We start from the raw sequence: 26,573 nt of genomic DNA, 5'->3' as shown, positions 1-26,573 counted from the left end.
TAGTTTTGTGCTTCTTCTCCAGGGACAAACTTAACACAAAAGCCACAATCAGAACCACACTGAAGGTATGTCAGTTTCACTGTCACCTCGAAATGCCATCTGTATGGCATCTCCCTCTGCAGGATGCTGAAAAGGTGATGTGAAATTGGTTAAGAGCCTAAAATTCTTCACAGGAAAGTAAGCTATGCAAATGCTGAGACCAAACACCCCAGCCAGTCCACACGAGCGGAGAGCCACCAGACTCTAAGCCACCCTGGGCTGAGGCACGGCCCCACGGCGGGGACACTGGACACTGGACACAGACAGCTGTCCTCCTAGATGTAACTATCCGCCTGCAGAACAGGGTCTGCACTGGTTTACCTCTTCCTCTTTCCCTGAATGTTTATATCAACGATCCACATTTAAAGTGTTCAAATAGTTGAGCTTAGTAAGGGGCACGGTATTACATATAGTCTATTAAAAGATTAAATTTCAAATTATTACCTAAGTGTTTTCATGGGCCCCCAAGATCTTAAGTTTCTTTCAGTTTCTACAGCTGACCAGCATCTCAAAGGAAGCCTGAACCCTAGCTTGCCCACCTGGCATACAGAATCACAGAAATGACCTAAATCTGGGCATTTTACCTGGAGCTCTAAAATGGAGCCCAGTTCCCAAACCACCTGAAACTATCAAGAAAAGTGGAACAAAACTTGAGCAAAACTCAGTGTGGGTACTTCTGGAGGTAGGGCCGCCACAGTCTGCAAGTGGCTAAGATGGCTTCACTTTTAACCTAGACAAGTGCCATGAGACCCCTGAGGAGCAGAGAGCACAGGACCCTTATGAGATGGTGTAGAACATACGCTGGTCTCTGGCCCCGGCTCCTGGCACAGAGCTCCTGAAACCCCTGTAACTTCCTGGGTAATAGGAGTGTCTTTTGTTGTAATGCGCCAACTTTGAGAGGGCTCCTGGGTGGCTCCTGGTCACCAGAAAGACCTAGCCACGATTAGAAGCTCGGAATTTCCAGTCCTGCCTTCCATTCTCTAGGGAAGGGACAAGGGCTAAAAGTGGAGCTCATGCCAATCATGCCTATGTGATGAAGCCTCCATAAAATCCCCAAAGTACAGGGAACGAAGAGCTTAGGGGCTGGTGGACACGTGGCGGGGCTGGGAGAGGAGAGCACTCAGGGCAGGGAAGTGCCACGCCTCTTCCCACACACCTCGCCCTACGCACGTCTTCCACCTGGATGTTCACGTATCCTTGATCATACCCTTTTATCATAAACTGGTAAATGTGTTTCCCTGAGTTCTATGAGCCACTCCAGCAAATTAACTGAACCCAAGGAGGGGGCCATTGTTATCTCCAATCTTTAGCCAGTTGGCTAGAAGCATGGCGATGACCTGGGCTTGTGATTGGCATTGGGGCGGGGGGGGGCGGGGGGTGGGGGGGACAGCACAGCAGGGCACCCTTGTGGGACTGAGCCCTTAACCTGTGGGACCTCATGCTATCTCCGGGAAGACACTGTCAGAAATGAGTTAAAGCCAGCTGGTGTTGCAGGAAACGGCTTGGTGTAAAGGAAAACCTCCAGGTTTGGTGACCAGAAGTGTCAGAAGTGAAGTGGGCTCTATGAATAGTAAAGTAGACACACAGGAAGAAATACACAGTAGGGAAGAACTGGGTTTTCCCTATATAGGAAGAAAATACTGGATTGATTTTCCTTTTCAACTCTCCAAAGACGACTGTGGCCACTGAATCAGATACCAAAAGGATTAATCTCTGGAAGATATTGAAGATCTCATCACCTTAAACACAAACACTAACTGGATGTTTCTAAAAAGGGTCTTCCAATGTGTTTTTATAGTGCAGACCTTAAGGGGTCTGGTTACCGCAGGCCAGGCCTCAGGCAGTTAGTATTTTGCTGGGTTTATTCATCAGCACGGCAGATCCATGAACTCAACTGTAGCCATTTATTATGGGAGGCCAGGTCCTTATGAATTCAAAATGCACACTGAACCAATAAGAAGATCTCTTCACTAATTTATCAGAGTCACACCCCCAAGTAGCAGGACCCCTGGACAGAGCTGAGGGAAAAGTGACCACCTGACTCTCACTTTTGGTGCCTCCATACTCCTTGAAGGCCTCTGAGACTTGTCTCTGCCTCCTCACCAGGTACCCTTCTCCTCCCACCAATAAACCCTCCTAAGAGTTTACAATCCCTAATGCCATCGCTCACAGTGAAGTCTGTGGCTTGACACTTCTCAGCAGCTTTTTTGGTGGAAGGTGCCAAGTCCTGTCTTTCTAGGTCAAGGAACCACCTTATTTTTGTCCTGTAGCCTTTTTTACCTAGTTAAAAACATTTTAATTAACTAAAATGTGGATTAGAGGATGCTCAATATCTTTTTACAAGGGGACTGCTAGTTGGGTAAACCAAGCTATTAAAGAAAATACACTGGGGACAATCATAATAAATAAATGGATAAAGTGCTCTCTGCCAACAGACCAGCAGCTCCAGAAACAAATGGCTCTGCCCAGCCTCCACTCTCATTAGCAAGTTCTCACAGGGCTGTTCCAAGGGCCCATCAGGGAAGTCTCACTTGGGAAGAACTTGTGACAGGAAGAGTGAGCACCATGCACGCTCACTTGAGACAGTCTGCAAAGTAAAACACTTTGCCCCAAAGTACTGATGCCGTCCTCATAACCAAGAACCAGTGACTAACAGCTAGAGCTGCACTAATACGATAGTCACTAGCCACATGTGGTTATTTACACTTTTTTCCTCGCCACACATTTCACCCTTTTTATTACAGAAACATTCAGGCATCGACAAAGTGGACAGAATGGTGTCCCAAATGCTCACATGCCCCTCACCAGCTTCAGCAATTACTGACTCATGTCTTTGTGACTCACCTATATCCTCATCACTATCCCTCTGCTCCCACAGTTTTTGGTTGTCGTTTGGGTTTTCTGCAGCTTTATTAAGGCATATTTTGCATACCACAAAACTTACCCATTTCAACTGTACAATTCAGTGATTTCTAGTAACTTTGCCAAGTGGTGAAACCATCACCATAAATCAGTTTTAGAATATCCATCTCCTCAGTAAGGTCCCTCAGGTCCTTTTACAGGTAATGCTCATTCCCAGCTCCAGCCCCAGGCAACCACTCCTGAATCTAAATAAAATAGAATGTAAAATTCCTCAGTCTCTCCAGCCACATTTCAAGTGCTTACTGGCACGTGTGGCTAGTGGCTACTGTACTGGGTACAGAAGATACAAAGTGTTTCCCTCATCACAGAACCTTCCAATGAACAGCACTGAACTATAATGAACATCATTAGAAAAGCAGAGACAATCTCTGAAGAAAGGAGAAAAATTCAATACATTACGTGACACATTGGAAGAAGAGGCAGAACAGGTAGTTCCTCAGGCACAAGTTGTCCAGTGGAGGAAAAATAAAGCATAACAAGCAAAGCAAGAGAGGAACGAAGTTTACATGCAACAGTCAAAGATGACGAGATGCAACCAAAAAACGATGAGACCAGAATTTTAAAAGGCAGGGCCAGGGAAACACAAGATTAATCCTTTCCTCTAGCTCCTGGTCAGGCTTTAAGAGGAGTCAGGACAAATACTTGCCGTTCCTTCCTGATTAGATGCAGACATTTGTCTGGCCCCTCCCCTAGCCCATTCTAACTCAGCGCAAAACCACAACTTCATCCTCATGATGCCTCAGGCTGCTCAACTCCAAGGAAAAGGAAAAAGGACCAAACAGATGTCTATGAACACTTTCAGTTCAGACTCTACGAGTTAGTCACAGCCACTCTTAGGAGTGTCTTGGAAGCCATTTACCATGTCCCAAGTCAGTGAGTGTCGTGTACTCCACCAGACACCCTCAACAGAAAACTGCTCCTCTATTTACTTGACAAATATCATTATGTACCAGGTACCCCAAACAGGCACTGGAGACAGAGCCGTTAACCAGAAAGGCAAGGGCCCTACTACAGGATGCTGACATCTGGCAAGTTACATATTCTGTTGCAGAAGTTTATTAAAATGTGCAAATTGTGAAGCAATATAGAGTTAATATGAATGACAAACTTGTAAATGAAATGAAAGGAAATTTTTAACTGAAAGTCTGAGCCCAGCAGACCCTGCAAACTAGGGCTCCAGTGCAAGCCCTTATATTAAGTCATTAATTTTCCATACAGCCCAAACCAACACACGATTAACCCTGACAACAAACAGTTCAAATGAGCAGATTTAGATGGACCATGTTTCACTCTAACACACACAGCCAAGTTTCAAGGTACTTTGTAATGTGCAGTTCCATCCCTAGGGTGGAAAGCTTTTCTGAGCTCTCATTGTAATTAAACACAGCCTGTTTCCTAACCACATTTAAAAAAGCTCTGAAAGATACATACCTTATTGTTCTCATGATCGCCACTCACAGCTATGGGATACATGACATACTTTCCTCCCTGGTCCTCATTTGGGGCACATTCCGCTAGGCCATCTGGATCGTGTTCTGCTCCAAAATTGTGCCCCAATTCATGAGTTGTGACGAGGTCGGCTTCCTGAAGGATCAGGTAGAGAAAACATTATTTCCTAATACCTAACCATCACCTGCTTTGGCCAGTTGGGCCCTGCTGTCTTAAATGGGCTCCTGATCGATCAGATTCAGATCAACAACAGAGTAACAGTTGGACTGTGATTTCTTCTATCAATTATAGAAATTAAACAGAATACAGAGGATTTTATTTAATACTATAAGTAGTATTATAAGCATGAATTTAAATCAGTGTAAGAAAATATAACTTAAAAGATATACTGGAACACTCTTAATGAGGCACCAAACACTGGCCATTCCAAAAACTGTCTGGCAACACAACACTGTAAAGCAATTATACTCCAATAAAGATTAAAACAAAACAAAACAACCTGTCTAGCACTGATAAACCAAATAGCTAACAGTCAATCATGCAAGCCCCCCGCCCCTCATTCCAATCACACTCCTGTTAAAATCTAAGTATGGGGGCAGGGGGATATGTAAAAACAAGACAACCAAAGAACAACGAAACAATGTTTTTTATCCCAGTGACTGAATTCACATCCAATGACAACGGTGATGACCTCAAGGGTTTTATGTATCAGGGCCCAGTTGCAGGGCTGCATGGCACCTATCACACCACCAGAGGGTCTCTGTGCAACTATAATGGCTTCAGCCAGCAAAGCTAAAAATTTTCCCGTATTTAACTGCATAAAATAACAGATTTGTTTACTGACTTTTTTCCTAAGAGGGGGCAAAAAATCACTCCATAGAACCTGAAAAAATTTGCATGTATTTTGCAAGACATGGAAATTTTAAGACAGAGAGTACCAATTCTGAAACAAATGTGTTGAAGATTTCCAAGTGTTTATACTAAAATGGTAATAAAGAAAACTGCATTTTTAGCAAAAAAAGTACTCAAATCCCAAAGGCGCAACATGGAGAAGTAATTCCAAACTATGCTTTGGAAAAATTCATTAGTAGATTCTCTAACAGACTGACACTTTATTTTTTTTTTAATTAATTAATTAATTAATTAATTTTTGGCTACACTGGGTCTTTGTTGCTGTGCATGGGCTTCTCATTGCAGTGGCTTCTCTCATTGTGGAGCATAGGCTCTAGGTGCACAGGCTTCAGCAGTTGTGGCACACGGTCTCAGCAGTTGTGGCTCACAGGCTAAGCTGCTCTGCAGCATGTGAGATCTTCCCAGATCAGGGCTGGAACCTGTGTCCCCTGCACTGGCAGGCAGATCTCACCACTGCACAACCAGGGAAGTCCCCAGACTGCCACTTTAAAAACACAGAAGCAATTTAATTTTTTGTTCTATGTGTCTTATAATAGAAAAATTCTGGAAGACCAAGAAAAATGTGTCATGAAATCAAACCACTGATGATGCTGTGATACCAAAAAGGTAAAGGAGCACCATAAGAAACAATTTTGGAGATTAAAAAGTTTCCAAAATCCTCTTGGTATATTTTTCTTCTCTCGTCCCATTTCACTTTTTTCAAATCAACCAAAGTCCATAATTTATATTAGGGTTCACTCTTTGTGTTGTACTTTCTATGGGTTTTAACAAACACATAATGTCTTATACCCATCATTAAAGTACACAGAACAGTTTCAACACCTGAAAGATCCCTCTGCGCTGTGCCTATTTATCCCTCGCTCCACTCCTGGCAACCACTCGTTTTCCTGCCTCCATGGTTTTGCCTTCTGCAGAATGTCATGTAGATGGAATCAAAAAGATTGGCTTCTTTTACTAGTAATATACATTTATTGTTCCTCCATGTCTTTTTGTGACTTAATAGCTCTTTTTAAGTGCTGAATAGTATTCCACTGTCTGGATATACCAGTTTGTTTATCCATTCACCTACTGAAAGATATCTTGGTTGCTTCCAAGTCTTGGCAGTTACTAATAAAGCTGTTATAAACATCCGTGTGCAGGTTTCCGGGAGGACTCCTTTGAATAAATACTAAGGAGTATGGTTGCTGGAGCCTATGGTAATGCCAGAGTAAGTTTAGTTTTATAAGAAACTGCCAAACCATCTTCCTAGTGACTGTACCATTTTGCGTTTCCATCAGCAATGTACGAGAATTCATGCTGATCCACATCCTCACTGGCAATGGGGTTACCGGTATCTTGGATTTTAGCCTTTCTAATATTTGTGTGATGATATACCCTTGTTGTTTTGATCTGAAAATCCCTAATAACATATAATGCTGAGCATCTTTTCATATGTTTACTTGCCATCTGTATATCTTCTTTGGTGAGGTGTCTATTAAGATGTTTTGCCTATTTTTAAATTGGGTTGTTCAGTTCTTTATTGTTGAGTTTTTAGTATATTCCTTACATATTTTGGATAGCAGTCCTTTATCAGGAGCCGTAGATGAAGGGCTCTAGAAGGGATATCTTTAGGAAAAACAATGATCCTGACTAGTCTCAAAAAAAGTTTGACAGCAAACAATTATTTTCTTCCTTATACTTTTTATTTTTGTTTATTTCCCACTAAAAACATACCTCTTTCTCGGCAGAAACAAAAAACAGTATGTATTACTTTTAACTTTTTTTTTTTTAATTTTTAAAATTTATTTTATTTATTTATTGGCTGCGTTGGGTCTTCATTGCTGCACGCGGGCTTTCTGTAGTTGCTGAGAGCAGGGGCTACTCTTCATTGTGGTGCACAGGCTCCTCATTGTAGTGGCTTGTCTTGTTGTGGAGCACAGGCCCTAGGCACGTGGGCTTCAATAGTTGCGGCACATGGGCTCAGTAGTTGTGGCTCGCGGGCTCCAGAGCACAGGCTCAATAGTTGTGGCACACAGGCTTAGTTGCTCCGCGGCATGCGGAATCTTCCCAGGGCAGGGCTCGAACCCGTGTCCCCTGCACTGGCAGGCGGATTCTTTACCACTGCCCCACCCAGGAAGTCCTGTATTACTTTTAAAAATGATACCTACATAAATATGTGATAGCTCAAGTCCCACTACAATAAACTCAAAATCTACTCTTTTAAAAATTAAAGAACATACCTTTGTAAGGATGGTTTTACCATAATTTTTTGTGCTGGTCAAACCACTATTCAAATAGATATTTTTCTTTCCATTTGGACTGTAATAAGCTGCAGGAGGAATGAAACAAATTGCTTATTCAATACAGAATTATAATATAACTCAATCACCTTGCTATCCCCACATATTCATACAACAAATGGAAAACTTACCCTTTGGGCAAACACCTCCATGACTGTTTGCTCTGGGAGAACCAACGTAAGCTAATCCAAGAGTTCCCATATCAAAATCTTGATAGGTGAAAAGATGTGCCAGGCAGACTTTAGATGCTTCTTCAGCTATATCAAAGCTAAATTGCTTTTAAAAAAAATGAAGTACTCTTAATTAGATTAAGTTACACCAGACTAAAAAGTATATCAACTGAATATTCCAGAATACTACCATACTGTACGACTGCAATTTTTTTACATTTTTTCAATTGAAGTATAGTTGACAGACAATATTACATAAGTTACAGATAGTGATTCACAATGTTTAAAGGTTATACTCCATCTATAATCATTATACAATACTGACGACATTCCCCATGTTGTACAATGCATCCTTGCAGCTTATTTTATACGTAACAGTTTGCACCTCTTATCCCCTACCCCATATTGCTCCTCCCACCCCTCCCCCACTGGCAACCACTAATTTTTTCTCTATATCTGTGAGTCTGTTTCTTTTCTGCCACACTCACTAGTTTGCTGTATTTTTTATTTATTTGCTTGTTTGTTTTTTTGGCCACACCGAGTGGGACGTGGGATCTTAGTTCCCCGATCAGGGATGGAGCCCTGGAACCCACGCCGTCATGCTCTCTGCACTGAAAGCGCCGAGTCCTAACCACTGGCCCACCAGGGAGGTCTCTTGTATTTTTTAGATTCCATATATACGTGATATCATATAGCATTTGTCTTTCTCTGACTTATTTCACTTAGCATAACACGCTCCAAGTCCATCCATGTTGCTGCAGGTGGCAAAATTTCATTCTTCCTTATGGCTGAGTAGTATTCCATTGTGTGTATATATGTATATACATATGCATGTACACCACATCTTTATCCATTCATCTACTGATGGACACTTAAGCTACTTCCATATCTTGGCAACTGTAAATAATTCTATGAACATTGGGGTGCATGTATCTTTTCAAAGTAGTATTTTTGTTTCTTTGATCGACTGCAGTTTTTCACCAGCAATCACAAAACTGTGCAGTATAGTGCTCCTTACCTATGGTTCTCACTTATCTACACAGATGGGAAGCAGACTGTCATGGGGAGGGTGCAACAAGGAAAGAGTCTGGAGCTTTTTATAGCGTTTTGGAACTAGGAGGGTTGATGTAAACACATGCATTTCAGCACTGGGGACACTCCAATTCTGCAAGGTTCAGGGATTTGATACTTCTTCCAGGGGATCTCAGCACCTCATATCTAAACAAATCCCTCTAAAGGATTTCAAGGATTCTACTGGTTTTGTAGGGGTTTTAAAGTTTGCTTTGGTTTTACAACGTATAGGAGTTATAAACTTATAGGAAGATATATATATACACCTAGTTTTATGTTACTAAAATTAGGATAAAAATTCATTTAAATCAGCACTGGTGCTTTGGGAGGATTTTTTTTTTTTTTCTTAAAAGGGGTCCACATGTTACTTTTTTTTTTTTTAATTTTTTTATTATTTGGCTGTGCCACGCAGCCTACAAAACCCCAGCTCCCCAACAAGGGACTGAACTCAGGTCCTGGCAATAAGAGCAACAACTCCCAACCATTAGACAGCCAGGGAATTCCCCAAAAGGGGTCCACATATCACTTTAAAAGCTCTACCATAACAGTCCAGAGACTCCAACTTAAAACGACTGATTTTTTTTACATTTAAAAGGAGTGGTCGGAAATCCCTGTATAAGGAATGAGGTGTTCCCAGGAGCGGTCTCCTTAGCCACACAGGGATTTTGACAGCTTCAGGTAACAGGGTTAGGCTCTGGGACTCTCTCAGGAGCCTTAGGGAAGAGAACGGGGGCGGGGGGGGGGGGGGGCGGGGAGCATCTGCAGAGGCAGGTCATTCCCTGTTGTTCCTCCCCTGGCGTAAGTTGTCTGGAGGCCCACAGAAAAGCAGAAGTGGGATCATTCAGCTGTCCTAGGAGTCAGGCGACTTGGCCACTTGATTCTGGCTTTGTCATTACTAGCTGTGTAACTAACCGTAGACAGGTCATTTAACCCTGCTGTTAATGGGCTGAATTGTGTCCCCCCAAAAGTCATAGGTCGAGGTTCTAACTCCTAGTACCCTACAAGGTGACTGTATCTGGAGACAGGGCCTTTAAAGAGGAAATTAAGGTAAAATGAGGTCACACAGGTAGACCGAATCCAAAATTACTGGTGCCCTTAGCAGAGGAGCTTGGGACACAGACACACAAAAGACAAAGGACAGACCATGTGAGGACCCAGGGAGAAGACAGCCACCTACAAGCCAAGCAGACAGACCTCGGAAGAAGCTAACCTTTCCAACACCTTAATCTCAGATTTTCAGCCTTCAGACCTGTGAGAATATAAATTTCTATTGTTCAAGCTGCCAACTCTGTGCTGCTTTATTATTGGCAGCCCTAATAGACTAACACACTTGGATGAGTCTAGTAATGGTACTATCTCAAACTACCTCTCCAGGTGGCTAGTAGCCCACATTAGATGAGGTATGGCAGAGATTACACAGATACAGCACTCTATGGATTTCAACCTGATAAGACCCTTTCATTCTGTTTAAGCTTTGAAAACTTGATTTCGCTTCGGCCTTCTTGAGACTACCCAGAGAACCCAGATGAGCCACACTGTGCCTGGACCAAGCCTAGAAACTGTCAGATAAATAAAGGTGCTGTTTTAAGCTGCCAGATTTGCAGCCATAGGAAACTAACACATTAGCAACACAGTGAAAGATAAACACTATCACTTCACAGATGGTCCTTTTACAACAAAGCAACAGTACAGACAGACAGACACTGAGATCATGTGACAAAAAGGGTAGATCATATCTTGTCAAGGCAAGAATCCATATGACATAGAACGTTTATGTTAATTATCTTTAGATTTGTTACCAGAATAAAAACACAAAAACTTAAAATTTCCATAGAGAACTTTCAGACCTCCAAGTTATTCTTCTACTATCTAACACATTTTCATACCATTCGGTAATTACTGACCTAAAAGATCTACTGATAAGCTGCAAAGAGACCTGAACTAACAAAATGGTGTGTAATACATTTATAAGTTGAGTATCCATCTATTTTCTAAAGCCCCATTACCTCATTAGATTTGCAGAGATACTAAAGTTAAGAAGCACTGCTTTCTAGCATTTTGTGCTCTCAGTTCTACCCACCTTGCTACCCTGCTACAAGGGATGAGGTCACTGTTGGATCAGCTAGGGTGGGCTACCCTTGCTTTTCAATTATCTTTTCTAAGATGCCTTTTCATTTATACAGACATGACCTACATTTTTAGAAATCAGAAGACGGTGTTAAACAGTACCACATTCAGGATTCTATGACCTACCTCTAGCAACATCTTCACATCCCAAGCATCCTTTTCTTCATTTGGGTAGTTTTTTGCCATATTGAAATGCCTTTCACCAGGTTTTACCTCTTGTGGAGACTTGAGAATGCGAATCTATACTTAAAGAGATAAGATACTTAGAACACTTCAGAAAAAAAGTCACAAGACTGAAATAATACTGCACTGTTTCAGCTATTCAATAAGAGACCATCTACCATTCTTAAAAAAGTTTGAGTCAAAATTCCATAAAATTCTTCAGCTCTAATATATGTTAAAAACAAATTGAGAAGCAAATGAAATGGAAAACACATGTCAAAGAATAACTTATAATTTATAAATGTACTCCTAAATTTTTATTTCCTCTATGTTTAGTTGAAAAAAATGAAAACCAAGGTTCCATGAGCCTAAAATAATTTATTCCAACTATAGTCAAGGATTCAGTGACACAGAACTATAAGATGTGTGGCACTGCACATCACAGGAATAAGAGTATAAAAATTAGGGGATTTTCCTTATACGTATAGTACAAATTCATATTAATCCTACTTTTTTAAAAAAAAGGAACATAGGTTTCTCTCCAAAGGAGAGGAACCGTGCAGGTTGGCAAGTTTGGAAAAGGAACAACAGAGCCACACTCAGCTCGCCGTTGCTGGCATCTCTTCCAGATCTGCCTGCCAGGAGGGGATGCTGGGGTCTGCACCACCAGCACGTGGTAAGCTCACCAGGGTGGGCTCTGCAGCTCTGGCGGGCAGTGGGTGATCAAGATTGATTCTGGGAAGAACTAGGTGGGGGCCCACTGTGAATGCCCATCTAAATACATTCTCCAACCCACCCATCATCTTTAAAGAAGCTGGGTTTTTAATCTCCTATCACACCTAACTTTTTCAACTGGTTCCAAATTTTAAAACAAAAACAACCTTTATTTATTGGTCTCCTAAAACTCAAACACGATGCAGCTATTTTAAACAAGTGAGACACCTTTATTGTACCATAATGGAATAATCACCAATGTATTCATGAAATCAAAAAGCAAGGTGCAAAAGAGTACAACATACCACAGATATGTCAAATACACACATACACAAACACATGCTATACATGCATAAAATATCTCTGGAAAGATATGGATGAAACTAGTGACATGGATGTCTCTGGGGAAAGGAAATGGTTTGACAATGGGTAGAGGTTGAGGAGACTTACTTTTCACTGGCTTTTGTACCGTGTATATATTACCTATTCAAATAATAACTTAAAAAAGAAAATGCAAAATAGTAAAAGAGAATGGAAAGGGGAAAATAATTCTCTTAGTTTTCTACAAGTACCATAAAAATTTAACATTTGTAAGTATGATTTCAAAAGCTTTTTTCCTTTTATTCTCTAAATTCTAAACTACAGAACCTATAAGAATATGTCTAGTTTAGTACAAAGAGCCGGGAAAAAACAGACAATGATTTCCTTAATTTACATGTCAAAATGTCTATCCAAAGTAATACCCAACTTCAGAAGTCTTGTTAATCAGTATTAACAATTTGGAACAATTTTTACTATGTGATATAATTTTAATTAGGATGATATTAATACATCATTGCTGGACATACTCTATTAACAGATAAGAATTCAGGAGATTTTTGGGAAAAGAGAACCAATGGTTCTATATGTATACAGAATGTTTACATTGTACGTATACTTGCAAATGTATAGTATTTTTGAGTAAACTTTCTAAGGATTCAACAATACGTGCTAGAATTCTAACTAAAGACATTAAGCATAATCAAAGAAAAACAAAGCAATGCAGGGGATAAAAAGGCCATGAATTCAGAAAAATGAGAGATCATAGTAGCAGAAGAAGGCTTTCTGCCTAAAATAAGCCTAAGAATAGAATATTTCATAATCTATAAACAATTAATATCAATACATTGTTAAGTTTATCAGATAAAAATCACTGGCATTTCAGAATACTTATTCATGACTAAAGTAGAAAATAAGCTTCTGGACTGTGAAAACAAGTGACAAATATTTACAACACGTAACCTAGCTGAGTATTATAACCCACAGCCATTGATAAATACCTGCTCTATTTGTATCCCGTAGCCTTTAAAACCTGCATTGTCCCATGAAGTGTTCCGATAGATGTCATCAACTCTGTCAATTAGCTCTATCTGTGTATAAAAGTGTGAGAGAAAGATGTTATGTATATCTTTACCACTCTTTGCAACGTAACAGAAGTTCTGCAGGAATTTAAAAAAAAACCAGCTTAGATAAAATACCATTGTAAAGGCTTCACCTATTACAAACACTAGCACTAAGATATTACTCTTTATGTTGACAGCTCTAATAAAGAAATTACTCCTAGCCTCAAACTGAAAATGTTGGTATTAGAATAAAGCAATGGCATAGTTCATCCCAAATTCCAGGTAATCAACTGCATATGGAACCAAAATATCAAGTAATAGGTTTTTTAAAAACTGCCATTCCAGTCAACTACGGAAATGAAAATTAAAAGTCGATCAATTCATCTAAAATATTCCTAACACATACTCTGTTCACTCTACCTTTAGCCACATACCTCAAAAAAACATCTTGGGACTTCCCTTTTGGTGTAGTGGTTAAGACTCCACACTCCCAATGCAGGGAGCATGGGTTCAATCCCTGGTTAGGGAACTAGATCCCACATGCATGCTGCAACTAAGAGTTTGAATGCCACAACTAAGGAGCCAGCAAGCTGCAACTAAGAAGCCCTCCAGCTGCAACTAAGGAGCCAGAGAGCCAAAACTAAGGAGTCTGCCTGTTGCAACTAAGACCCGGTGCAACCAAATAAAAATATTCTTTTTTAAAAAATCTTCAGAAAGAGGTATAGAGCAATGACAGATACTGCTAACCCTATCCCAGACCCTACCTGGGCAAAGTTCAGCACCCAGGACCACGCAGAAACAGAGAGGAATGAGGTCTCACCATGCCTCCTTTCTCCTGTCCTCTGATGGGGGGGCGGTCATGAGTAGAGATTACTGAGGGAGGAGCCACAGTATACTAGCCAAGGACTACTCAAACTACATAAAAACAAAATACTTATTACCAATCTGCTCCTCAAGGCGAAGAATTTATTGTTCAAAAACTGGATAAATGAAGTTTGTTCTGGCAACATTATAGGTCTAAGAAATTGTTCCCTGCTTATAGTATCTGTAAACTAATGAAATGTACTTTTTAAGACTAGACCTCTCATAGTCATATTCTTGGTGTAAATGAACAAAGAAGTAAACTAAGAGCCCCTAATATAAAACCCATACTAAGAAAGAAGCTTTTCAAGAAAGACTCTCTTACTTAGGAAGAAAAATTATAGTGACTTCATACACTACTCCTACTACCCTCATAATAAATTCACTTGGCATGGAAGGGAAAGAAAAAAGGATAGGGAAGGGCACCAAAAAAACACAGAATGGGAAAAGCAATGCAAGGAGAAAGATGTCTTTTTGCTGTGCTGGGCTCTGCACCACGAATGAATAGCTGCATTCTCTTTTATTCCCTCAACATCATCATTTTGGTCAGTGCCAAATTATCACGAGAAATGAGGTCATACTAACAAAAAATGTCAATGAAATATGATTCCCTTGACTTTTAAAATTACAATAGTAAATGCTTAAAAATCCAGCATCAATACTTCTGTAATACTGCCTTCAAATCTTTGCCCTATGGTTAGTTATGACAAAAGTCCCATCTATTTCACCCAGTTATAATCCAACAGTTAGCTATTTTATACAACATAAACCAAAATGAGCAACTCCTCTGATACATACATATACGCAAAAATAACACACACGTTCATACAAATATGTTCCCCCCACTCTGGAGCACACATCCATACGTGTCACCAACAGGATCACTGCCATTACAGCAGTGATGTTTTCACAGTGTTCACTTCTATAAAGAAGGCCTATGTTATGAACTTTCCCTAAACACAATATGCATAAAAATTCTGATGTGCAGAAAATCTTAGTTGAAAGGTAAAATGGGTTTGCAAAAATTTGAAACTGGAATCTCTATACAATAAAGTAAGAACCTCAGGTGACAGCCCTCAAATATTCTAGGAAATGACAGAGCATCTGAAACAGATCTCATTTCATTACATTTCAAATTACAGCCACCTTCTCTTAAATGGAATGTGCCTGCCCACCTACGTGAACTTTTCATCCACTACGTCATCCCATACCGAATACTTACCAAGTAGTTTGTAGTTGTGCTCTCTTCCCCTCTGCCCATGTATCTGTAAAAGCGATGATCCGCTACCACCAATAATTTACACGTGTTCTTCAGGGGATTAGGGTCAGCTCTTCTCTTCACCCGATGAACAAGCTCTAATATGAATTTGGATGCACTATTAAATCAAAATTCATCAAAACAAGGAGTTTTTTTACAGTAACATTTTGAATCTAGCATATTTTTGAAACAAATATCATCTGAGCTCAGTATCCTTAACAGTATCTTGAGCAAGAAAACAATTTGCAGAAAGACAGAAAAGTGAAAATATGAGGTTTTCAAATTGTAGAATTCCAAACCAAGGAAAAGTACAAAAGTACTTAACAGAAGAAAACAATTACCTATCTACTGCGGGGCTATGAAGGGGTCAATTTCTTCTACAAATTAACTGAAGTAAAAATATCCAGATAATCAAACATTAAAAAATTAGTGGGAATTCCCTGGCAGTCCAGTGGTTAGGATTCTGCACTTTCACTGCCAAGGGTGCAGGTTCAATCCCTGGTCAGGGAACAAAGATCCCGCAACCCATTCGGGGCAGCCGAAAAACAAACCAAAATTTTTAAAAATTGTCTTGTGTTAACAGGTCGTTTTTCTTATCAAGTAATCAAACTGTTTCAGAATTTAGTTATATACCAAAATGCTAGTAATATTTTTCTATGGATTTCAAAAATGAGGACAGTAGAATATTTCTCCAAGATGGGTGGATGGTCTTTAAATGACTCTAAATTCATCTGTCCCAAGACTGATAATCTTCTTTCTAAACAGGATAGACCTCTCTTGCTACTAACTAATTTCTTGTAAACTTAACTGTAGATTGTTTTTTCACTGTACTATTCTGTCATTTCTAAATACCTGCAAATGAAAATATTTTCCCTCAGATTATTCAATTTCCCCTTTTCCCAATCTTTTTTTAAAGTCCAATCTTTATCGTCACCATTATTTTCTAGTGTTTTGAATTCTTACAGACAAAACAATTAATTCAAGAAATTTCTGAACAAAACTATTTTCAAGCCAAATACTTGATAATCATGTTCTCTTTTTATCAGTTAACAACCACCCCTTTTGAAGACAGCCGTTATGCTCGCTTTTTATCTGAAATATGATTTTTTAGTCTTACCATCAGGTGGCTCTCTGTCTACCAGGCCTTTTGGAAGCAACTCTTCATTATCCGCCTTTATATAACCACACACTTGTGGAGACTGCAAACGTGACACATTTTTGATATCCTCAGATTTATAAACTAAAACTCTTTTGTCTTTAGTATCATTAATCAGTCTCCAAAGTGGCTAAAAGAGAAAACAAATATAACTGATTTGAAAAACATAAAAATTCCTAAACATTAAATTCTTACAATATCCTTTCCCTGTTTTTAGATAACATTCATTTCCAGGTTAAGTAAACTAACAAGTCAAAACAAAGTTCTTCTCTGTAAGGACACTGGTCTCATCAGAACCAGACAGCTCATCCAGAAAAGATTCTGTGTATATGTATGTGTGTACATCTCCATATCCATCATGGGAATGAAAATCAAAACCTCAAGGACTGGACTTCCCTGGTGGCACAGTGGTTAAGAACCTGCTGTGATGCAGGGGTCACAGGTTCAATCCCTGCTCCGGGAAGATCCCACATGCCATGGAGCAACTAAGCCCGTGCGCCACAACTACTGAGCCTGTGCCCTAGAGCCCACAAGCCACAAATACTGAACCTGCATGCCACAACTACTGAAGCCTACACGCCTAGAAACCCATGCTCTGCAACAAGAGAAGCCACAGCAATGAGGAGCCCATGCACCACAACGGAGAGTAGCCCCCGCTCGCCGCAACTAGAGAAAGTCCATGTGCAGCAACAAAGACCCAACACAGCCAATAAAGAAATAAATACATGCATTACATACATTTAAAAAACAAAAAACAAAAAACCTCAAGGACACCACTTCATACCCGCTAGGATGGCTATAATCAAAAAGATATATAACAACAAGTATTGGCAAGGACATGGAGAAACCCTCACCCACTGCTAGTGAGAATGGACTATGGAATACAAAATGCAGTAAATGTAAAATGGTGAGAATGTAAAGTGCAGCCACCAAGAAAAACAGCCTGGCAGTTCTTCAAAAGGTTAAAAAAAGAGTTACCATATAACCCAACAATTCCATTCCTAGTATATTATATACCCAAGGGCAATGAAAATACATGCTCACATGAAAACTTGTTCAAAAATGTTCATAGCAGCATTATTTATAATAGCCACAAAGTAGAAACAATACAAATGCCCAACCAACCAATGAACAGGCAAAATGTAGTATATTCAAACAATGGGATATTATTTGGCAATAAAAAGAAATGGTGTATTTGACACATGCTATGTAACATGCATGAACCTTGAAAACATTCTAAGTGAAAGTAGCCAGACAAAAGACCACATGTTGTGTGATTCCACTTATATGAAATGACCAAGCAAATCTAAAAAAAACAGACAAATCTAAAGAGTCACAGAGCAGACTACTGGTTTCCTAGAGCTGGGATCGTGGAGGGCGGGGAGTGTAGTAGGCTTCTAAGTAATAAACCACTTTTTCAATTTAAAAATCCTTAATCTCAGGACTTCCTGGTGGTCCAGTGGGTAAGACTCCACGCTCCCAATGCAGGGGGCCCAGGATCCATCCCTGGTCAGGGAATTAGGACCCACATGCATGCTAAGGAGCCTGCATACCACAACTAAGGAGCCTGCATGCCACAACTAAGGAGCCTGCATGTCACAAGTAAGACCCAGCAGAGCATACATACATAAATAAATATAATATATAAAAATTCTTAATCTCATGCAAAAGTCCTTCAGTAAACCTGATGAGTTTACTTTTAAGTGAACATCTCACAGGGAAATGTTAATTACGGTCGTTTTTGTACTTAATGAAACAGAGAGCTATGGATGGAAGCAGAATTTTTAATTGTCCCAAAGGGAAATATTTGGAAAAGTGAGGAATCTGAGCAAATTTAACTTGGATCATAAAGGCACACATTCTAGATTAACAATTAATAGATAATCCTAAGGAAATAAGCAAACGCGTGCACTGTGGCAGAAACAACACTGTACATTCCCTACACTGTTTTATCTTCCTGAACATGAGAGATGATCTTTCCCAGCCTCCTCTGCAGGCAGGTCAGAGACGAGAGCTCTGGAACGTGGGTGGAAGTGATGCAGGCCACTTCCAAGCCTGGCCCATAAAAATCCCCTGTGGGATTCCCCAGCAGTTTCCCTTCTGTGGAACCTCAGAGAACATGTGTCCATGTTCCAGAGTATTCTCACTTTCCTAGAGACACAGAAACACTTCAACCCACAGATCTGTGGCAAACCTTCTGTTTTCTGGACTAGTAACTAACATACAGCAATGTGTCTTGCACAAATGTGGCTAGCTTGATCTTGGTTTCTACAGCTAGGATTTCAATGGAAGAATGGCCAGAGCCTGAGTTTCCTTGAGTTTCCTCTTTTAACTTCTCAGACTATGAACTATCACCCTTTATTGATCTTGCATTTCCAGAGCAACTACGAAAGAAGATTTCACCTTCATCTTTGAGAAGGTGTACCTTTTAGTAGGATTATTAGAGAAAGAATAAAGAAATAATGAGGGAAAGAGTTTCATCTTCCCAATATCAACCTCAGATGTGACTTTCTCTCCATTATGTACTTAAAAATACAGAGTGCATCCTATGACAGCATCTTAGATGTATACAAAATATCGTCTTTTTTTTTCTCATCTGTTTTCCTGGTTTAAAAAAAAATTAAATACAAGGAGAAAAGAAATTAAGTATAAAGACCTTTTTCTTCTTAAAACAACTGCAAAGTGGTTTCCTAAAAATCAGACATATATGCTCCTGAAAAAAAAAATTCACATGTAGGCTTACCTCTATATTATATTCTGCCCCATCTGTGTTGATTCTTATTGTAATATCATCATCTCCTATGTGGGCCAGAACCCTAGAGTCAGGCTCACCTTAAGAGAAAAAAAAGTCATTATTAAAAAATATTTAAATCAAAAAATAAACTATGCACTACTGTCAATAAAAATCAACCAAGCCCTTCTACAGAGTGGAATGTGCCCAGGCACTGTGGAGACCTAAGAAACACAGGCCCAAAAAGCAGCTGGGTATTCTCATTCCTAAGGAGGAGCTGCAGCTCTAGTTATCTGAAATCTGCCTCTTTTCCTCAAGTCTCTTATAAGGGCTACCTATGGTGTGTTATCGAACAAAACAAACTGTAGATTTTCTTCTGGAATAACTTTACCTACTTTGGGGCAAGAAAGAGGAGGCAGAAAGCATAATTCAGAATGTGCAGGTCTTCAACTGTACAATTTGAGTATTTTAGTGCCATTTTTTTCTCTTACTGCAGAAAAATTTCCAGAAGTAAACTGCAATTGCTTAATACATTTGCTTAAATGAATACATGATAGGATAATAGAGTCAATTATTTTATCTCCTATCTTCCTTGTTTACAATCTCATAAGGGAAGTCTACAATCCTTCCCTGGAGACAAAAGGAGGTTAAAATCATATGACTTAAGAGGAAATCCGTTGTGATCATAAAAAAAGCCAGTTAGTATGACGTGGTGGATAATACCCATTTCCCCGTTTGCATGTTTCTGCTTCCAGATGTACAAAGCTCAAATGAGGTGCTTTTCCTCCCCTCAAAAAATATGCAATCTAGTTCAATCTGGACACCTAACCCCTCAGACACAAGGGCAAACAAATGAGTGCCTACTAACCAACCACATGTCCACTGAAGAAGTCCTGCCATTTGACGGGGTACTCGCTTTCATCTTTCCCATCTACCACCACGACTTTGAAATTTTGGGAGAAGCGTTCAGTACTTGATGTCAGGTATAATTTAAAATGCCTAAAGAAAGAATGCATCTGAACGTTAAGCAGATAAAACACAGGCCTAATTTTCATTTAATTAAACTTACTTAAAAAAGAATTTGACACGAATCAAAGTACTATGCAAGTTATAACTACTGTCTTACTCAGTTATAAGGTACTTGGAATATTATATCTCCAGTAAAGACATAACAGACTAATTTCTTTAGTTGTAAGAGCCTAGCAGACCAAAAGAAACTAAATGGGGGGGGGGGGGGGATTCAAAGAGCTTATACATTCATCTTTTCTGGAGACTGAAAAATAAGGAAACAAAACTGGATACTTTAAGTTGGAGTTCTGCTTATCTTAAAAATTTAGGGAAGGGACTTCCTAGGTGGTGCAGTGGTTAAGAATCTGCCTGCCAATGCAGGGGACACGGGTTCGATCCCTGCTCCGGGAAGATACCACATGCCACGAAGCAACTAAGCCCATGTGCCACAACTACGGAGCTTGCACTCTGGAGCCTGTGAGCCACAACTATTGCCCCCTGTGCCGAAACTACTGAAGCCTGCGCGCCTAGAGCCTGTGCTCCGCAACGAGAGAGGCCACCGCAATGAGGAGCCCATACACCACAATGAAGAGTAGCCCCCGCTTGCCACAACTAGAGAAAGCCCATGTGCAGCAACAAAGACCCACTGCAGCCAATAAATACATAAATAAATTTATAAAAAAAAAATTTAGAGAAGACTGATATTACTGAATGCCCTTTACTGAAAACCTACTCAGCGCTACCTGCTCTATCTCCACTTCACACAGTAAAAACTCAGACTTGGCGGTTAATCAACATACTCAAGCTCACACAGCTAGTAAATGGTAAAACTGAAAACTGAGCTTGATTTATTTCAAATGCCTGTACTATGCTGCCTCCAGCAATCAAACTGGTCTTACTGCTATACAAAATTAATAAATGCTACTTTCTATATTTAAAAGCATTCATGCTTTTCTCCTTCTAAAGAGAACTCATCTTGAAAAAAAGTAATCCACAATTACCATGAGGAAAATAAACATAAGGTATCCAACAAAGACATTAAAATACACACTCCAGGTCTTTTAGCTGGTTTAATATTCTTTTGTACGAGTTTCATTCTTGACATAAAAACTGGGCATAGTGAGCAAGAATTTTCAGTGATCATTTACAGAATTCTTTCAACATACCCATGAACAACAAAGATAAAAGTATGGTTTTTATCTCAGCTACAGGAACTAATTTTGTCAGCTAGGGTGTTGAAAATATAAAATGTTACAGTGTTGAAAATATAAAATGTTACAGGTTTCCCTAAATCTAAACTGCCAGGAAGAATCCAGAGTGGGACTATCTCCATGGCAACAAATTTTTTTTTAAACTTTTTGAGCATAACAAGGTAATTTTAGTTTGTGGGTTTTTTTTTTAATGGTCATTGGGAAGGAGACACAACAGAACATAATTTCAGAAAGTCTTGGAACATTTTCTCCTGCTATCTTCATATCTTCCCACACATTCACAGTTATGATTTTTTCCCATCAGTTATGCTGAGAACTTTGAAAAGAAAAGCATCCCTCCTAGGAATTCCCTGGTGGTCCATGGGTTGGGACTTCGTGCATTCACTGCCGAGGGCTCGGGTTCAATCCCTGGTCAAGGAACTAAGATCCTGCAAACCAGGTGGCGCAGCCAAAACAAACAAAAAACAAAATAACAACAACCAAAAAAAGCATCCCTCTTACAAATGCTTTATTATTTAGTTTTTGACTCTCTAGGAGTCTCAATATTGTTTTTACTTAATGTTCTTTCCAAGAAAATCATTAGAACTGCACTCTTAATTTTCTACACTAACCTGCTATGCTGTAAAGATAAGGACCAAGTGTTGGTAAAATCTGGTTTTTGAGTTTCCAATCTTCACCTTTGAGCTATAAAACCTCCAACAAGATATGTCAGTCAGATTTATATTTTACTTTATCCTCCCCTAATTATGTAAAATCATGTACTTACAGACTTCCTTTAGCAATTTATCTTTCAGACTTTTTAAGGATTTACAGTAACTATAAACTGGTGGTAATCAGTCTGAATTAACATTATTTTCATCTTTTTTGGGGTACATATTGTAAATGATCACCACAATAAGTCTAGTTAACATCCATCACTGCACAGTTACAATTTTTTTTCTTGTGAAGAGAACTTTTTTTAAATTAATTTTTTTCTTAAATATTTATTTATTTGCACTGGGTCTCAGTTGCAGCACACGGGATCTAGTTTCCTGACTAGGGATCAAACCTCCGTCCCCTGCACTGGAAGGCAGATTCTTAACCACTGGACCACCAGGGAAGTGCCTACTATTTTTTAGATTCCACATATAAGTGATATCATATAATATGTCTTTCTCTGAGATATTTCATTTTTAAAAGGAACAAATATTTAACTTTTTCAAAAAAAATTTATAACTATCAAAAAAGTATTAAAACAATATTTGCAAATTTTTTATTACTTCAGAGTAATATTATTTACTTACAAAAAAGAGGGAATGTAATTCCTAGGCAAATTTCAAATTTTTTTTCATAAAATTATTTTTAACTCATGGTACAATATCTCAGCGTTTCCATGCTTTTTCAACCACTATTAGTCACATCAAAATTTAATATTATCATCTTAAATTACTTTGTTTTCCCCTATCATCTAAAAACAGAACACCTTCTCACTTACCATCACCATCAAACATTAAGTGGCTTTATACAGGTATGTTCAGCCCTCTACAATATGATCATTTCAAGTATCCCAATTTTTTTTTCTTTTAAGCTTTGGAGTCTGACACACCTGGCTCAAATTCCACCTCCACCACCTACTGCTGTTTGATCTTGGCCTTAACCTCTGAATCTAATTTATCTTCATCTATAAGTGGAAATAATACCACCTACTAACTGAACGGTTTTGAGAATTAAATGAAATAAACTATTTTAAAATACCTGGTACAAAGTTCTCATATATTGTTAGATACATTTCCCATTAAATATTTAAGATGAAAATTTAAATTACACATTTCTCTGCTTCCTTACACAGAGAGAAGATAAGTAGATACTGTTTAACATTTCACTAATGAATCAACGGGCATCTATGAAACACAAAAGAGAAGCATGTTAGGCTATGGCAGTATTTGACCCTAGAGTAAGGATTCTACAGGCTACCTCAAATCTAACTTCAAAAGAAACCCAGAAAACTAAATTTTGAGTTCTTATCATTTTAAAGCCTTCTCCTGTTTTCCTTTGCTCCTACTCATTTCTTGCTACTGTATCTCCATTCCTTCATCAAACTCCTCATCAGCATAGCAGAAATAACACAAGTTTTGGAAGTCAGACGTGTTCAAATCCTTTATCTTCTACATTCTAGCTGAGTGACTCTGGGCAACTTACCTAACCTCTCTGAGCCTCAATTTCTTTTTTTGCCTTCAAAAAGGGAATAACAAAAACTTTTAAGCAAAGTATGGTGAGAATTAAGAGATAATATATGTAAAGTGCCTACTGAAGTAAACACCTGATAAGCTACAGCTATTATTATTATCACCACTCTGCTCAAATTTGCTACAGTTGAAGCTAGATAGCCAATATTACAACATTTTGACATAAAACCCAACGAAAATAAATTATTCAAAAATAATCTAAGGATGAAGGCAATAACTAGGAAAAATAAAATGATATAATAAAAATACTTGCATAAAATATGAGTAACACATGTGATGATGGACTCATTTCCTTAATACACTAAGCACTACTACAATTCAGTAACCAAAAGGATAAACCCAACAGAAAAATGGTAAATGGATATGAAAAGGCAGACAGAAAAATAAAATGACTTTTAACCACATGAAAAGATGATCAATTTTACACAAAATGAAAATCAAAACAACTATGAGGTACTATCCCCTTTCAGAGGAATGGAAGTTAAAGGTCGATAAAACTAGTACTGGCAAGGATAACAAGAAAGAGGTAAACTCATGTACTGTTGCTACAATAAACTGGTCTAATGTCTTTAAGAGGAAACATGTCAACATCAATAAACATTTATAATAGGTATACCCTTGACCCAGTACAGTAATTCACCTGTTAGAAATGTATCCTATAAAAATACCTAGACAAGTTATATTTATAAGGATATTCACTGGAGCAGTTTGTTACAGGAAAAAAAATCACTGATTAAATATCCATCTGTACAGTACTAGTCAACAAACTGTTATAATTTTATGTAATAGGAATATTTATACAGCTGTCAAAAATGAGGTAAATCTATGTTATCTATATCACCTATTATGTATATATATCTGCATACATATCTGTATGCAAAAAATGTGCATTAAAATCTTTTGGAAAGATTTTATACAAGAAACTTGCTTAGTCTGGGAAGTGAAAACCTCTTATACGCTCTGTAGTTTTTTGTTGTTGTTGTTTTTTTCTTCCGGCTGCACTGTGCTACATGCTGGATCTTAGTTCCCTGACCAGGGACTGAACCTGTGCCTCCTGCAGTGGAAGTGCGTTGTCTTAACCACTGGACCACTGGACGGCCAGGGAAGTTCCCTCTGTAGTTTGTTTTTTTAAACCAGGTGTGTATATTACTTTTAAATATTTGTTGGAGAAGGCTTATCCTATGTATAAAGAAAAAGTCAGCCCATTTATAGTCTCCCAGTGTTTGTTTTTTGATATTAGTAAAGCTCCCTAGAAAGACTGTAGAAAGAGGCCTGTGATTATCTAACAGATTTACATCTGCAAAACATAAGAGATACTAAAATTAATGCCCATATAGACCACATCTGTCAATTTATGCTATGACATAAGAGCAAGCCAATGTGGAAAGAGCAATGGATTCTAGAGCCAGCTCATCACTAGATGGTGGAGTCCTGAACACATCCTTTATCTCTAAATTTCAGTGTCTTCATATATAAAATTAAGATAGTACTTCCTATAAAGTTGACAATTCTAAAGTATAATACAAAAGTATTATAATCATTCAATTAATTATTTGTTAGAATTCAAATAAATAAATATACCAACACTAATTCCTTTGGAATACCCATTTATTCTCTAAAAAAGTCATTAGAATGAATTTTAGAATAAGCAAGACACTATTATAAGAATCACAACAGACTATAATTATATTAATTACAAATCTTTAAAATGTAACTTTCTAAGATTTAAAAGACAATCCAATTTTTCTGCTTTTACCAAACCAAGAACCTCATTGCCCCAGCATTATTCTATGAATAATTCAAATTACCTTTTCAAGGCTGAAAAAGTTAGTAGTGTTTCTAAGTGTGTGGAGGCCTGTAGATCCCTTTTTCTTACAGAGTGCTGCCGGATACTGGATAAAGAGAGGATATCGTAGTCTGAGAGCAAAGAATCAAGCTTTTCTGAAATAAAGGTGAAAAGGTTATTAACAGCTAAACCTACTAATCAACTGTAATATCATTAAAATGAGAATCAGACAACAAACTCTTCCTGATGTAATGCCCCAGCACGACCTATGAAATATTCCCTCTCTCTCTCTCTCTCTCTCACTCACACACACACACACACAGCTAAATCTAATCAAGATCTAACTTCTCATTTTTAAGGCAAAAAGGGATTAGAGGTTGCCAAATTAAATAACAACCTTAGGAAGCAATCAGCCACACCCAGAATGTTCCATTCCTGCAAAACAAATGACCCAATTTCTCCAGAAAACAAGTGGCATGAGAAAGAAGGGAGGGGTGGAGACAGAAGAGACTCAGGAATACAGCAAGCAAGCCATGTGTGAGCCTTTTTGGATCTTAGGTCAAACAAATCAATTGTGAAAAGATATCTGTGACAATCAGGGAAATGTGAACATGAGTCCATGCTCATATCAGATACTAACAATTTTGATATCTCAGCGAATATCATGCATGCAATGAACTAACTTCTGAATTCAAGGCATTTCTGGCTTGTACGTTTAGAATTTCTAAGATCAAGGCTGCCAACTTGACCTGCCCACTGCCCACCTGGGCTACATCAATACCTATCAGTTAATGCACAGTAACAAAGAGCAACAAATATATTAACAGCCTGAGCAAACCAAACTAGAAAAGTAAGTCTTTTACAAAACATCTTTTATAGAAAAAAAAAAAAAAGTTACAAATTAGAGAGCAAAAAAGTGGTAATATCCCTATCACTGTTACCCTCAACAGACATGGCAGAATATCAATACACTGGACACCACGAAGTATAAATCGTAAGACCGAACTAATCTCTAGGGGAAAAAAAACATTTTATCAGGCTTATTTGGAACCCAAGAAAAGCAAAGATGCACTGCCCCAAAGACAGAACAAGCACAAATAAGTTTCTATT

At 38.7% G+C, this 26,573-nt stretch overlaps 1 protein-coding gene across 4 annotated transcripts in view; it reads right to left on the bottom strand.

Annotated features, from left to right (window-relative positions):
* ADAM17 (ADAM metallopeptidase domain 17) overlaps positions 1–26,573 on the bottom strand; it is a 47,335-nt gene that overhangs the window by 13,005 nt on the left and 7,757 nt on the right. For 2 of the 4 annotated variants that reach the window (XM_057741207.1, XM_057741208.1), the window contains exons 2-11: positions 25,486–25,618; positions 20,102–20,232; positions 19,246–19,334; positions 16,464–16,632; positions 15,311–15,444; positions 13,165–13,254; positions 11,096–11,209; positions 7,733–7,877; positions 7,542–7,630; positions 4,393–4,545 (exon numbers count right to left, since the gene is read on the bottom strand). In XM_057741207.1, coding sequence (XP_057597190.1) covers positions 4,393–4,545; positions 7,542–7,630; positions 7,733–7,877; positions 11,096–11,209; positions 13,165–13,254; positions 15,311–15,349 — 630 coding nt within the window. In that variant the 5' untranslated portion in view covers positions 15,350–15,444; positions 16,464–16,632; positions 19,246–19,334; positions 20,102–20,232; positions 25,486–25,618. Of the gene's footprint in view, positions 1–4,392; positions 4,546–7,541; positions 7,631–7,732; positions 7,878–11,095; positions 11,210–13,164; positions 13,255–15,310; positions 15,465–16,463; positions 16,633–19,245; positions 19,335–20,101; positions 20,233–25,485; positions 25,619–26,573 lie in introns of those variants that run through there. The other 2 variants (XM_057741209.1, XM_057741210.1) reach the window with 2 other exon arrangements.

The sequence above is a fragment of the Hippopotamus amphibius genome, chromosome 7, assembly GCF_030028045.1.
Source record: "Hippopotamus amphibius kiboko isolate mHipAmp2 chromosome 7, mHipAmp2.hap2, whole genome shotgun sequence".
Classification (NCBI taxonomy): domain Eukaryota; kingdom Metazoa; phylum Chordata; class Mammalia; order Artiodactyla; family Hippopotamidae; genus Hippopotamus; species Hippopotamus amphibius.
Note: the sequence above shows the minus strand (reverse complement) of the source record. Positions and strands in the feature narration are given on the sequence as shown.